Source organism: Accipiter gentilis, chromosome 8 (genome assembly GCF_929443795.1).
Source record: "Accipiter gentilis chromosome 8, bAccGen1.1, whole genome shotgun sequence".
NCBI classification, from domain to species: domain Eukaryota; kingdom Metazoa; phylum Chordata; class Aves; order Accipitriformes; family Accipitridae; genus Astur; species Astur gentilis.
This window is the reverse complement of record NC_064887.1, coordinates 6,708,099-6,721,286: the sequence shown is the minus strand read 5'-3', so window position 1 is coordinate 6,721,286 and position 13,188 is coordinate 6,708,099. Positions and strand designations below refer to the sequence as shown.

At 40.8% G+C, this 13,188-nt stretch overlaps 1 protein-coding gene across 1 annotated transcript in view; it reads right to left on the bottom strand.

The window, feature by feature from the left end:
• GLIS1 (GLIS family zinc finger 1) overlaps window positions 1-13,188 on the bottom strand; it is a 207,064-nt gene that overhangs the window by 20,189 nt on the left and 173,687 nt on the right. Inside the window, exon 8 of the mRNA XM_049809178.1 lies at window positions 6,810-6,960. Coding sequence (XP_049665135.1) covers window positions 6,810-6,960 — 151 coding nt within the window. The remainder of the gene's footprint in view (window positions 1-6,809; window positions 6,961-13,188) is intronic.

Below are 13,188 nucleotides of genomic sequence, written 5' to 3'. Positions count from 1 at the left end.
ACTCAAAAGCTTTCTGTGTGGGCCTATCTCTTCAGGTACAGAGTGACTTATTGAAATACTCACAATCTCTTCTAACAAATACATATGCAAGTCTCAGTTGGGTGTAAAACATAACTCTGTATTTTGTAATGCATGTCATTATCTATACAAACTCACACATAAAGATAAACACTTTTTTTTGTATGTTAAAAGAGTATCTCTACAATTGTTCTGACCTGATATGTGCAATTTCTGCAGAGCAGTTAATCATAGCGATCATTATGGAAACTGTGCCCATCTAAAATATGTTTTTATTTAGAATAATGTTGAATAATCTTTGAAATTAAGCTGATGAACCACTACAGTGGAAGCTGCTACACATAAGGGAACTTTGAAAACTTACTCTTGCTAACAATCTAGCAGGAAAATATATTTCAAAAGTGAAAAAAATCCTTACTAATGTGGTCAAAGAAGTATCAAAACTTATTTAAATAAAGAGCACTGCCATAGGTTCAAGTGGTTGCCCGGCAGTCAGTTGCAAAGACATGCAATCAAACACAGATATTGTCTATTCAATATTATCTGGCATGTACTGCATGCTTGACGGATCTCCCTTATTATAGTCATTTAAGATCATTATTCCCTGCAAGTATGCAGCAAGATGCTTCCAGGTGCAGGTAGATTCTGTACAGGTAGCTGATGTCTGCTTTCTTCAAGTTTACAGTCTAAAAGGCACTATACCCAATAGTGGGAGATGTTAAGATAACTTAATCATTTGTTATACCATGATAAATTATTGTGTTTGGCATATATGGTTTACACCTAACTGCAGAAGTTTCACTTAAAAAGCAAAACAAAATTTAAAAAAAAGGAACAGAAAAAAAATCAGCTGTACAGATGTTAAGTGTAAATTTAACTACAGATAAAACCAGTAATGGCTAAAATCATTACATTAATATAATGCAGAAGAGCTGTAGTTGAATCCTTCTTAAATGCTTTCTAAGTTACTCTGACCAACTCCTTTAACCTCCCACCTTCTCCTGTAACTCTCTTATTTCTTACACTAAGATAGTTTTGTTACAGTGTCACTTCTGGGCAGGCGACATAGGCTTACTATGAGATGCACTGATGAAGGCTCGCTAATGAATGTCAATCCAGCCCTTTTAGAAACAGAAATGAAATACATGCCCACCTATTTCTGCTGCTGGCCAAACAATATTTTACCTCATCATCAAGCATTAAGTTATTCTTAACCATGTATTGTTGAACTAAGCCTATGCTAATGCTAATTTTGCTTTAAGGGGGGGAAAAACTGTATAAGCCTATCTGGACATGATTATAAATGAATTCTGATCACATTTTCTACAATGAGATAAATGACTTGGGATTTGAAACCAGATGCTTTTAATTACTGATTTTCTTTGTTACATGAACCTCAGCTCCGCACCTGTACATTGTTCTTTCTTTGGACAGATGTACTGATGCCCCTTTTGCGTGCTCAGATCCATAACACTGAGATAAATTATGATGGGTTCTTGGCTTCCTCCATTGAAAATGTTTTCAGCTGTCAGAGATATCTGTTTCTTGTTATTGGTTTTAGTGCTTTTGAAAGAAAGACTAAAACACTGACTTGTGTATTCTATTATAAATGAAGAGTATTCTCCAGTGGAATCCACAATGAATGAGTGATGTATCTCCTTGGTCCTAGGAACTGTTATAAAAATTGTGTAGGTATTTAGCTCTCCAGAGTACTTCTAGAGAGTAAAAGTTTGTTTCCTATAAAGATTCTAGCAACATGCCAGTTCCTAATCAATTTATTTATGTGAGTTCACAAACTTAAAGATTAATAAAAATTAGACATAAGTAGTTAAAACGCCTAATTGTCTCTTAAAGTAATGAGAATTAGGTACACAAAGGTATTTTCCTACCTGGCCTGGATTCTGGCAGTTCAAGGAGATAACATAATGTATCAAAATGAATCTCCCCCATTTCTTTTACTGGTTTGGGGGCGATTTCTTAAATCTTATCCTAGAAAGAGCCATGCTCCAGAAAACCAGCTGCTTGCAAACAACAGTGAAACTCTTACAGTCACAATTTGAATCTGGTCCCATCTGATGAGCAAGCACCCACCAAACCCTTCGTATGCCATCATCATCTACCAGCAAAGCTGAAGCCAAAACCAGTCCCACAGAGCAGAGATGTGGGGTTGTTGGAAGGTGCTTTCTCCGAGCTCACTGAGAGCAGGTAAGGGGGCTGGACCAGATTCTTCTTTGAAATGGAGGAACCTGACAGGGTCCTGGCAACCTGACAGGGTCCTGGCAATGTATGTAACAGGGCTGAAACATGGGTAGGAGCTGGCTTACAGTCTCTTATTGCCAAAGTATAACATGGTAGCCGTACACGTTCAAATCTACCACACAAGATTTTAACCTGCATATTTGGTTTCAACCTTAAAAATATCAGGAATTTCAAATCTGGTGTTCCGTGGTTGAGCAAGAAGGGAGGCTCTGTGTACATTGTGTTACTTTATGTAAAGAAAAATGAAGGACTAAATTTTTAACAGAGAACTCTTTACATTTAAGTATTTCTGTGGTATTTGAATTAACAGGTGCAAAGAAGCAAGCAAACAAAAATTGTGATGTTTAAGCAGCCTGATTAAAATGTCTCTTTTCACTTGATTGTTTTTAAGTCCTGTTTCTTGTGATTTTGGTATGGGTAAGTGGCTCTTCAGGGGGGTCTGGAACATAGTTTGAACTGGTTGCAGTTAGCTGGTGAGAAGCCTGCACAAGAGAGTTGTGTAAGCTCCTTCCTCTAACCTTGATTACTTAATCCTTTATATTAAAGGCTCACAAGGTTGGATTCAGAGTTCTCATTAATCATCACCTATGGACATCACAGATGTCTTAATCCCACTAGTTCTTCATTTACTGTTGTGTTTACAGAGCAGAAATGACCTAAATTACCACAGGAATATAAAAAAATAGTTTCACTTTCCTTTCCCTTGGAGACACATCACCTTCCCAATAAAGTTATTATTTGTCAGTACCCCCAGCTTCTTCTGAGAACATAAGTGCTGTTTGTTATGGGCGACACAAGTGACAGAGGGCCTCACAGTCACATATAGAGGGACCGTGTTCAGATCCTACAAAGTGACCTTGTTAGGTCATTAAGCTAAATTGGTGCAAATCCCTAACTTGGTGCCACCACTCAAACTCACTTAACTTTAGTCGTATCAGATTCATTTAAGCTGATAATTTATCATACTAAATATTCTAAACTGGAATTTACAGAGATAGTTTACAAATGAAACTAAGTACATTTTTAGATGACTTAGATAATAACAGCTAAAAAAATAGTAGAAAGAAAGCCAAGTGCAACACTGACCTAAGACTTAATACTAAAATCTGTTTTTCTGTCTTCATTCTGCCACAAATCAAAATAGACTATTTTTGCAATAGGCAAAATGAAACCGAGTTAGACATACATGGCATATGCTACAAGAAATGCTAAAACAAACCTTTGCTACCTGAAATAAAAAATAAATATATATTTAAACCTGAATCATGACAAGCCCACTTTCTGGATGGCAAAATATTTCTCAGTCACACACTTTTAGTTTAATTAATATCAATATAAGTAAAATTTTTTGGTCTAGCATACACTTCATACTAGAATTTGAAAAAATACTCTCCATCCTGTATAAAGCCAGTATAAATACATTTGGTAATGAAGTCAGATTTTGTTAGAACATTTTCAAGTGAATTAGATAATTTTGTCAAACTATTTAAATGTCTTAGCAAACCATTTGGGAAAATTGACTGCTGCACTTGGTATTGACTTTGGCAAAGGATGGTATAACACAGGGCTTTTTTAAAAAAGAAAAGAAAAAGCCTTTAAATCAAATTCTGAATCTTATGTCAAACTTGAGTAGACTATTTGTACTCTGCCTCATGTAGTTTTTGGCATCTTGAATATTTGATGACTCAGTAATTAGATTTCTTGATCGTAATCATTTGGTTCATTCCACAATCTTAAACTATGCAATCCAGTCTTGTCATCGTACTGATTCACAGTATAGAAATTCTTCGCATTTACTTAAACATGAATGCTGAGACAGCTGACAAATGAGGCAAAACATTATATGTGTGCCAGAAAGCTGGAGAAGTTAATATGAAGAAAGGTAGTGTTAGGTGTTTCTTTCCTATTGTAAACCATATATATTTTATATGAGTAATGGCATACTGCTACAAACTGGCAAAGGTGTAACAGTTCTATAATTCAGTGGCTCCAAGCATTCGGTTATTAAGTGATTTTGCCCAGTTAAATGGATGAGTGCTTTAAACATAACTGTGCTAAATGAAATTCAAGGACTATTAGTTCACACTAAGTTTCTGTACTTGCAATGAAAATGTCATGTTTGGGCTTCATTTCAGCAGTCAATAATGTAAGCACAAACAATTAAATACAGCAAAAGGATCTTGGAGTGGGCATGACAATGCTGAATGCAGATTATTTTGAGTTCAGAAAATGGTACCTGAGATGCTGAAAATTTCCAAGTAATTATGTCATGAAACTAGATTCCCTGTTTTAAAATAACTACTCAAAACCACATTCCACTCTCCATTTCCTGATGTTCGGTTCGTGGTTAGAAATCTGTTATCATCTCACTCTTACATATTAACTGTGATGTTTCTGCAAAGACTTTACATTACTGAGGTGTATAAGAACTGATTATCAATCAGCACTGTTGTCTCCTCTGAGAAAGAATACCTATTCCACTAGAACTGAAAAGAGCAGAGACAATTCTGATGTAAACTTTGGCCTAAGCAAATGATCACAATGTCTGTAGAAGGAGCTCTGTGAGAAACTCGGCTCACTCAGCATGCTGTTTCTCCTGAAAGAGAAGTGTCATACTCTGGAATGGAGACAAGAGGGGCAGCAGGGAAAATCCATCTGGGAGCTTCAGACCCCTCAAATTGGAAAAATGCCTGTTGCCCTCATTCTGGTCAAGTCTTTGCTTTCGTTTCTTATTAACAGTACCAAAACGTGAAGTGCCTTAGAAACAAATCCACCTTACTGACAGCCTGTTAAATCCTTCCCATAGTATATCTTTAGTTTATTTCACTCTTGGTTGGGATTTTTTGTCTTAACTCCCCTAAGAAGCCCATCCTAGAGCCAACTCAAAGAGGAAACAGCTTAGCAGCACACTGGGCAGCAGTGAGAGGAAGGGATCCTACTCCCCCAGCCTCAAGTAGTCCCATCCTGCAGGGAAAGAATAGCTCGTGGATTACCTTCATTTTGGACTGTCTGTCTCCACTCCCGTTTGTGCTCACTGACTTCTCTGCTACAGAAAACTTCATATTTATCTGTTATAACTTCCCCCTAAATCAGCATGCCCAATGCCTCCTTCTTGGCCATGACTCTGCCATGGGCATGAGCCTGCCACCAGGAAACAGAAGGTCAGGAATGTGGGTGGCGGGACAGGGAAGGAGAAGGGTTGGGCACAGGCATCTGATGTGACAGGGACAGGAGAAGTCTATTCCGATGACAGGCAGATATGCATCATACATTGAGAGGGGGCACTGGTACCTCCTGCTGGCATAGGTCAGAAAAGATGCCTGAAGGAGGAACTGGGTATAGAAACTAAGCTTGCTACAGCATTCATCCCCCAATTAAGAAAAAAAATGGAGTAATTTGTTCCTAATTTAATTTCCTCAATCAGATTGTTCTTCACCTACTCCAGATGCATTCTCTTTACTGTGCCCTTTCCATGCCACAAACACTCTGCCTTCTGCCCTTTGCTTAAAGCACACAATTAAAAACCTTCTGGGCTTTCCTTTCACCCTATAAAAGAAGTGATGGGTCAGTCACTGGACTAGGATGGAAAAACTCTACATTCAATTGCTGTATTTTCTAAAGAACCCCAACATATTTGTAGGGAAAAAAAAATATCTCTTAATCTCTCTGTATCCCAAGTTCTCATCAGTAAAGCAAAATCAGAGTCCCCTCCCTGTCCAAAGTTCTGGAAAGAAAAACTGTGGAGTTTGATGTTTAATTTGCATGAGCCTAGGAACCAAAAAAAAAAAAAAAAATCTGAGAAAAAGATTAGAGCAGAATTCTGTGGCTTACAGAGATTCTTTACTGTTGAGAAGGTGTTATGAGATCCTTGAGCAAGCAGTGCTTTAGAAATATCAGATACTGTAGCAATGCAATGCAATCCATACTGTAGCAATGCAATCTATACAATCAGTGTGACAATATACTCTTCCCTGATTAGGATCTTACTGGTTAATGCCTGCTGCTGAAAGATGTATTATGGAAAATCTTATCAGAGAGCAAGGAAGCGAGAAAGCCTGCTGCTCTGACACAAACTAAGTCTTACTAAGGCAAACATTGCCTTATTCCTGAGTGAGTCAGAGTTTGGGGTTTTACCCTTTGAGAGATTTCTCATTGTAGTTGAGAAAAGTTCTCTGTACTTATCCAAACCTACAAAAAGTCACCAAGGAAGAACTAAAAAAAAATATAATTAAAATCTAAATGCAATTGCATGCTATGAAGAAAAAAAATCTTAGTGTGTTTTGTTGAAGACAAGGACAAGGCCCTGAGCAGCCTGATAGTAATGTCAAAGTTTGCCCTGCTTTGTGCAGGGGATGGATGACATGACCTTCTGAGGTCCCTTCAAAGCTAAATTATTCAATGATTCTAAACCAAACAAAATGCTTAGTTTGGGCCAGTGTTTTTCATTTGAACAGCATCTATGCAAAGTAAAATAAACAATTAATCATTCATTATCATGCCAGACAGAGGCCAAGCATGTTTCACACACATACCCTTCCCTGGCACTCTCCAGCGGTGACTGATGGTGATGTGGACTGGAAAGGGTAGAGTCAAGCGGATGGTGTCTTGAAGGGATGTCATGAGAAGATGGCAATATACCTGGTGAGGGACCGTTATGGTTAGCGCTGGAACCACTGTACATGCCTGTGAACACACATCATTTTGCAAAATAAAATAAGCAAGGAAAGAAGCATCCAAGGAAGTCCTTGAGAGTCCCCAACTCCTTCCCTATCCCCCACCCGACCCTGAGACAAAACACACAGCAGCTCACTTCTGTTGGGGGAGGAGACATACTGCCAGGGGGAGTCACTTACTCAGAGACCCAGTACGTTAGTGAATGCTGCTGTGCTTGGAACAGCACTCAAAGCTGTATCAAGGTATTTTGACACATGCTTGTCTCCTCTCCAACCCTCTCAGATGGTCCGTTTCTTCCTTGCTGTGACTGCAGACCTGTAAGCACTCCTCCTAGCAGTTGGCAGGACTTGGCAGGACTCTCACCCTGCCTTCACCATAGTTCTGAGTGAGAACTGACAGTGCTCGTTGTTTGCAGAATGATGGAGCTCATATTGACAACAGAGTTGTACATAATACCTTACCAACACCACATTAGACACTGAACTCAATGCACTGTGTTTGTGTAAGGGGGACCAGGATTTGGGTTTTTTTCGTTGTTCATTTAAAACTTTTTAATTTGACTTCCAATTAGTATGCTGCTGGCCATCCTAGACCATTTAAAAATATCACATATTGATACAAATGAAACCCAAAATAAATTAAATGTGAAGAGGAGTGAGGAGAAATTTTTAATGAGACCATGAAAACAAAAGGTTTACTAGTACACAGAGGTAGTGAAGGAGTGTTGATGTTCCATTTTTTTTAGGACTCTTGCTAGTCTCCTCTACGATGGCAGTCAGGCACCAAGAGTCAAGTGTCTGTCATGCCCTCAAGCACATACTTTGTTGCGGAAGCTTTGTCCAGGACTCTTGAATTAAGATGCTGCTATTAAGTTTTTTCTTACAGTCTCCCTTCTAAAGAGTAAGCCATGCACTAAGACAGTCTAGCCTATCTAGGGGTCAGGGTCTTGACACTGACTTTTGGCATGAAGGCTGCACTGAGGGCAGGTGTCTGCAATGAGGGGAGACTGCAGAAGTGCTTGCTGCCTGGCGTTATGAACACTGTTTGCAAATGCCACCCTATGGGCCCTATGGCAGGGGGAAAAAAGGACTGGCTCCTATTAAGTGCAATTCTTGGAAAAGTCTAGTTCTTCCTTTCTCAGTTCCTCTGCCCTTCTCCTCCTCTTCTTAAAGTTTGCCTACAACACATCTCCCAGAGTTTTGGCTCATCAGGGCAAGCCTCCCAGGGAATCTACACACAGAGAAGGACTAGAGCAGCCACTGTACTCTGAAGGCTGTGGGGAGCAAATGAAGTTTGCCAGCTCCCACAGTGTCCAGCTGCAGCACAGAAGACCCCACACCTGCCTCTGAGGCCTAGTTTCTTTGCCTTCTCTCCTCCTGTAGCAGTCACCTTTCCTCTCCCACTCATTGTGTGCAGAGCTACACATTCAGGAATACAGAGCTGTGTGTCAGCTATGCTTGGATGTGTCCCATTGTCACTGACAGGATTCTGGATGGCACTCCTCCCAAGCCCTCCAAGTGACATGGAACAAGCAGAAAACATCACGAAAATCTGGAGCCGTGGGGAATGTGTGACAGCCCTCTGAGCGCATAAGGCATGGCTGAATGTCAGCATCTGTTTTTGTGCGATTGAAGAGCAGAACCACTAAGGCAAGATTCCAGCCACCTTTGTCAGGGACTTCAGACGAGTCAAAAACCTCTCATGAACAATGAGTCCTCAGCTGTTGACAGATCTAAAGCAACAAAAACGAACCACATCATCTCTGTCTCCCACTAGACAGAACATTTGTCAACCAGCCAGTGAAACCAACTTGCTTTCTGCATTGAAAGCCAGACAGAAGGAGCTTTAAGAAGTCAGATGTTCCCAGGTGATGCTAGGATTTATTTGTCAAAGCCTCTCCTGATAACAGTAAGTCAGTAGCTAGGATGCTACACTGTGAAAATGTCATTTTTCTACTGGTGGCTTCAGTCCATTTTATAATACAATAGTTTCCACTTCCCCCAAATCCTTACTGTTCATACATTCATTATCAATCAGGCTTGGCAGATGAGCCAAATACCAATTTGACCTTGACTGTACAGTGTCATTTCACACTTCAGCTGTATTTCCTACAACATGCAGTTCAATTATATTGGCAGTACAGCCTGGAGGAAACTGCTGAACCTAAAAAGAGATGTTTATGCTCTCTAAGTATAGCAGACTATTACTGGCCCCTGTCAATAACTCACCCAACAAGCTCAAGCACCCTCAAAAGGTAGTTTTAGCAGTGTGGTGGCCAGTAAACACACTCGAATGTTTTATCTTACAATCCCACCCCTGAACAGTTCATGAATGTTTAAGAGGTCTCTCGTGGCCCCTTCCATACTGTCTCAGCTGCTGAGGATAGTTCAACTCTTTGCTTGAGGTAGATGAGAAAGAGTAGCAGAGTACCTACAATCAGCTTGTGCCTCTAGAGAAGCAAGAAAATGTTGAAAAAACCACCCCACACATCTGTATGTCTAGGAGGTGAGTCCTGCATGATCCCATGCGCTCAAAAGCCACCCCATTAGAAAACTTAATGAAACCAGAATCCCTGTCACCCTGAGTTTCTGCCATGCCCAACCACTATGCAGAGGAGCTTACCCAGCTGTGGAACTACTAGGGTGGACAGCCATTGCCCAGTCATGGGCTTGAAAAGATGTATTGCTGTGGATCTCCTCTCCTATTTAAAGTAGGGCTTCTCCGATCCACCCTGAGTTTATCCATCTTTTGACTTGCTGATCACACCTTCTCTGGAAAAGGCCCCTGCTTGGAGCATGTGTGTGCGGAGGCCTGTAGGGTTTTTTCATCAGTGAGTTTTCCTTTTCCTACATCTTTATTTACCACAACGCCCTCACTCATGCTCAGTTTGACACATGCCATCGCTCGTCTCCCTGACCCCCCTTCTATACCGCAGCTTGTGCTGCCTCACCCCAGAAGCTGCTGGCTCCCCTTGCGATGACACCCCCTCTCCACAGCATTGCTAGATCAGCAGCCCACCGCAACATCGGCTGAAGCACGTCAGGGCAAACCCAGCTGTCCCCATATCCTCTGTGACACTTTGACAAATGTGGCGCTACACGTGTGCTGCCTGCTGCCAAGCAGCATGTGTCACAGCTGAGCCCTGCCTGCTTTTCCCACAGTGGGAACACTAATTTTGGGTGCCACTCTCTGGTATCCAGCTGCCAGTATTCATGAAACTTGTCAGAACGCAATTATCTCTGAGGCGTTTGTCAAATGTGGTTGAGCTTGGCTAATGGATTTAAAAAAATACTGTGGGGAGGGGGACTGACACAGATGTGGACGGAGAGGCGAGCAAATGATTACATAAGCCTTGCTTCCTAAGGAAATGAGACTAAATCCACAGTCCTGATTTGTACAGCGTATATCCCTCAGACGCAGGGCTACTGGGAGGAATGGGGGGAGCTGCGCAAGGCTGCTCTGGTGTCAGACACGGTGACGTGTGCTCCTGGGCCTGGTGGTGAGGTTCTGAGACTGCACAGCCTACCATTTGGATGAGGGCTGCATCCACCCCTGAAGCTTCTGGGTAGCGAGAAAGCCAAAACACGAGCCAACGTAGACAAAGAATCGACCCTATTGTTCACTTGCTTCGCTTGCATGGGTTGTCTGCCTGTAATTAAGAGTACTTCGAGGGCCATGTGGCACACACAATGGAAGATGGGATTTACTACAAGATTCCGTGTGAGTCTGCAATGAGACATTAGTCATTTCTGTTGAGTCACTGAGAACCAAATTGGGACTTATTTAAAGTTTAAAGTTATTTATCTTACACAGTGCAAAACAAGGGCGCTCCAACAGAACATTAACTTTACTTCCTTTAGAGGGACAGACCTTTCTCTGGCCATGGGCACTGTGCAGGGTGTACTATACTAGGCACTATGAATGCCATCAGCCATTTATGCTGCTACTGGAATTCAATCTGACTGTAAAAGTTTTTATGTGCATATTTTTATTCCAGACTTAAGACACTCAAAGTTTGGAGCTGCTGTCACTCTGATTCCATGACTACCTAATGGTATGTTAAGCATGGGCGTTAAGCCCAAAGATGGTGCTTTTAGAAGGAAATATTGGCAGTGACAGTTTTTCAGGGGAGAGCGAACTGCCTTGTTCAGGGAAGCAGGAGGTATCTGCAGATATGAGGGTGTGTAAGGTCCTTCCCACTGGCCAGCCCTAACAGAAAGGGAGAGTTGTTTGAGGGGAGAGAAATGCTGCCTTCGCTGCATGGATCCTTGCCCAGGAAACTACGTGACTCTACAATGGAAGAAGTCAAAGGGGGAAGCGCAGTTACTATTCCAGCCTCAGTATAACTTTCAATACTTCTAAAGTTTCACTTCTTTTACAGTTTTTCTTCCTTCTTTTCAGCAGCAAGCTATAATATTCTGAGTACCTGAAGTCACACAGAAGCCTTTGGAGCTGTTATGAATGACTACTCCTGCAAGTGCAACCCACTACAGGACTGCGCACCTTGGGGCTCTTCACACATTGACCATCTTAGCTTGTAAATATATGTCATCAATCAATATTTTAAATGGCTTGGCCTTTAACCTCAACATCTGTTGCCAAAACAGTACTCTGAGCATCTGTGACTAGCAGCTTTTTTTCCCCCCAGCTTTATGCTAACTGAGACCAGCAAAACAATAATAAAACATGCCCAGAGAAAATGCCTGAGTGGAATTACCTAAATGGAGACACTTCCTTTGCAGCGAGAGCAATACGAGCTTTTGGGCACAGCTAGAGTTGAATGTGTGCAGCCATGAAGCATCTTAGTTATGAGGAAGAAAAAAGGAGGAAGATCTAAGCAAACAATGGGTTCTCTGACTGCAAAACATTCTTTTGCTCACTGTCTTACCCAATCCTAAGCACAAACCTGCTTTGAAGTTGGACACAAGGGATGGGAGCTTTTTAAATATTTCATTTTTTCTGTGATTGGCTTTCATCCCTGACATATTTAAAATGTGCTTTAACTTGGAGAAAGGCAAAACTGAAACTCTCCAGGAATCCAAGTGATCCCTAAAGCCCAGAGCTCTGCACATCAATAATGTGGTTTCTTTGGGGGGAAAAAAAAAAAAAAAAGAAAAAAGAGAAAACCCAAACTCCAAAGAAAAACCTAAACCATGAACATTTTCATATTTTCGAGTGGATTCAAGAGGACATCATATACTGTGTTTATCCATACATATCCTATACAGAGTATTATAGCTTTCTCCAGAAATATTACCTCTTGCATATTTGAAAGACCAAATGTGCAATCATTGCAGACTATAGGTGGCAGCAGGAATGTCCTTATGCTTTAATTCTGTAAGGATCAGCACTTTAGTTTATATGCCCTAAATAATGACAGTGGAACAGTTTTGCCTATGGAATTGTACTACACATAGTATGAAGCAACTTGTTTCACTGTAAATCAAAATCTGAAAGACTGTTTTATTTTCTCTGGCACTTTTTCATGCTGTGCATATGATAGGGTCTCATACGGGGTGACCCAATGGAACTATCAGGGAAGATTTACTAGTTTTTTTTACAACATCCTGATGATGGATTGATATAATCAGCAAAGAAATCATATCAGAGAAAGCCAGTATTATTGATAGACAAAATCCTTAATTTCACAAGAGGTTCTCAGAAATGACACTGAGAGGTTATGGATGGTCTGTTTATCTGTAAGCTAATAACTTTTTTCCTGTTTTATTGTTGTCACTTGAAATCTGAGGCTATTTCTGAGGTTCTCAAGTACAGCTTGTTCTGAGGGAAATGTCACTGGTCTTTCCTGTCCTGCCTGAAAGCAAGAGGCCAAGCCATGCTTCAAACTATGCCAGACTGTCAAGGGTGGAGAGCAGAGGCCACGTGCTGCCCTCACAGATCTTAAGAGTAAAGACGACAAAGGCAGAGAATGGACATAATCCCAAATCCTTCCAGCTTTCTGCCACTTTTTGAGGAGCCACATATAAACCGTGAGTGCAGACTCCCAGGGGAACAATGTTAGAATGATGGGTTATTTCCCTTTCTACTCCATTCTGTTCACCAGTTGCATTCCAACATTTTAGTGCAACTTGAACTAGAAAGGAGAACAGATGTCAAGCAGGATAATTTTTTTTGTTGTTTTATTTTTAAGATTTGGAGTGAGGAAAAAAAAAGCAGGAGATTCTTGCCTAGGTAATTTTTAGTAATTTATTACTTTGCTCTTGCAAATTAATAAAG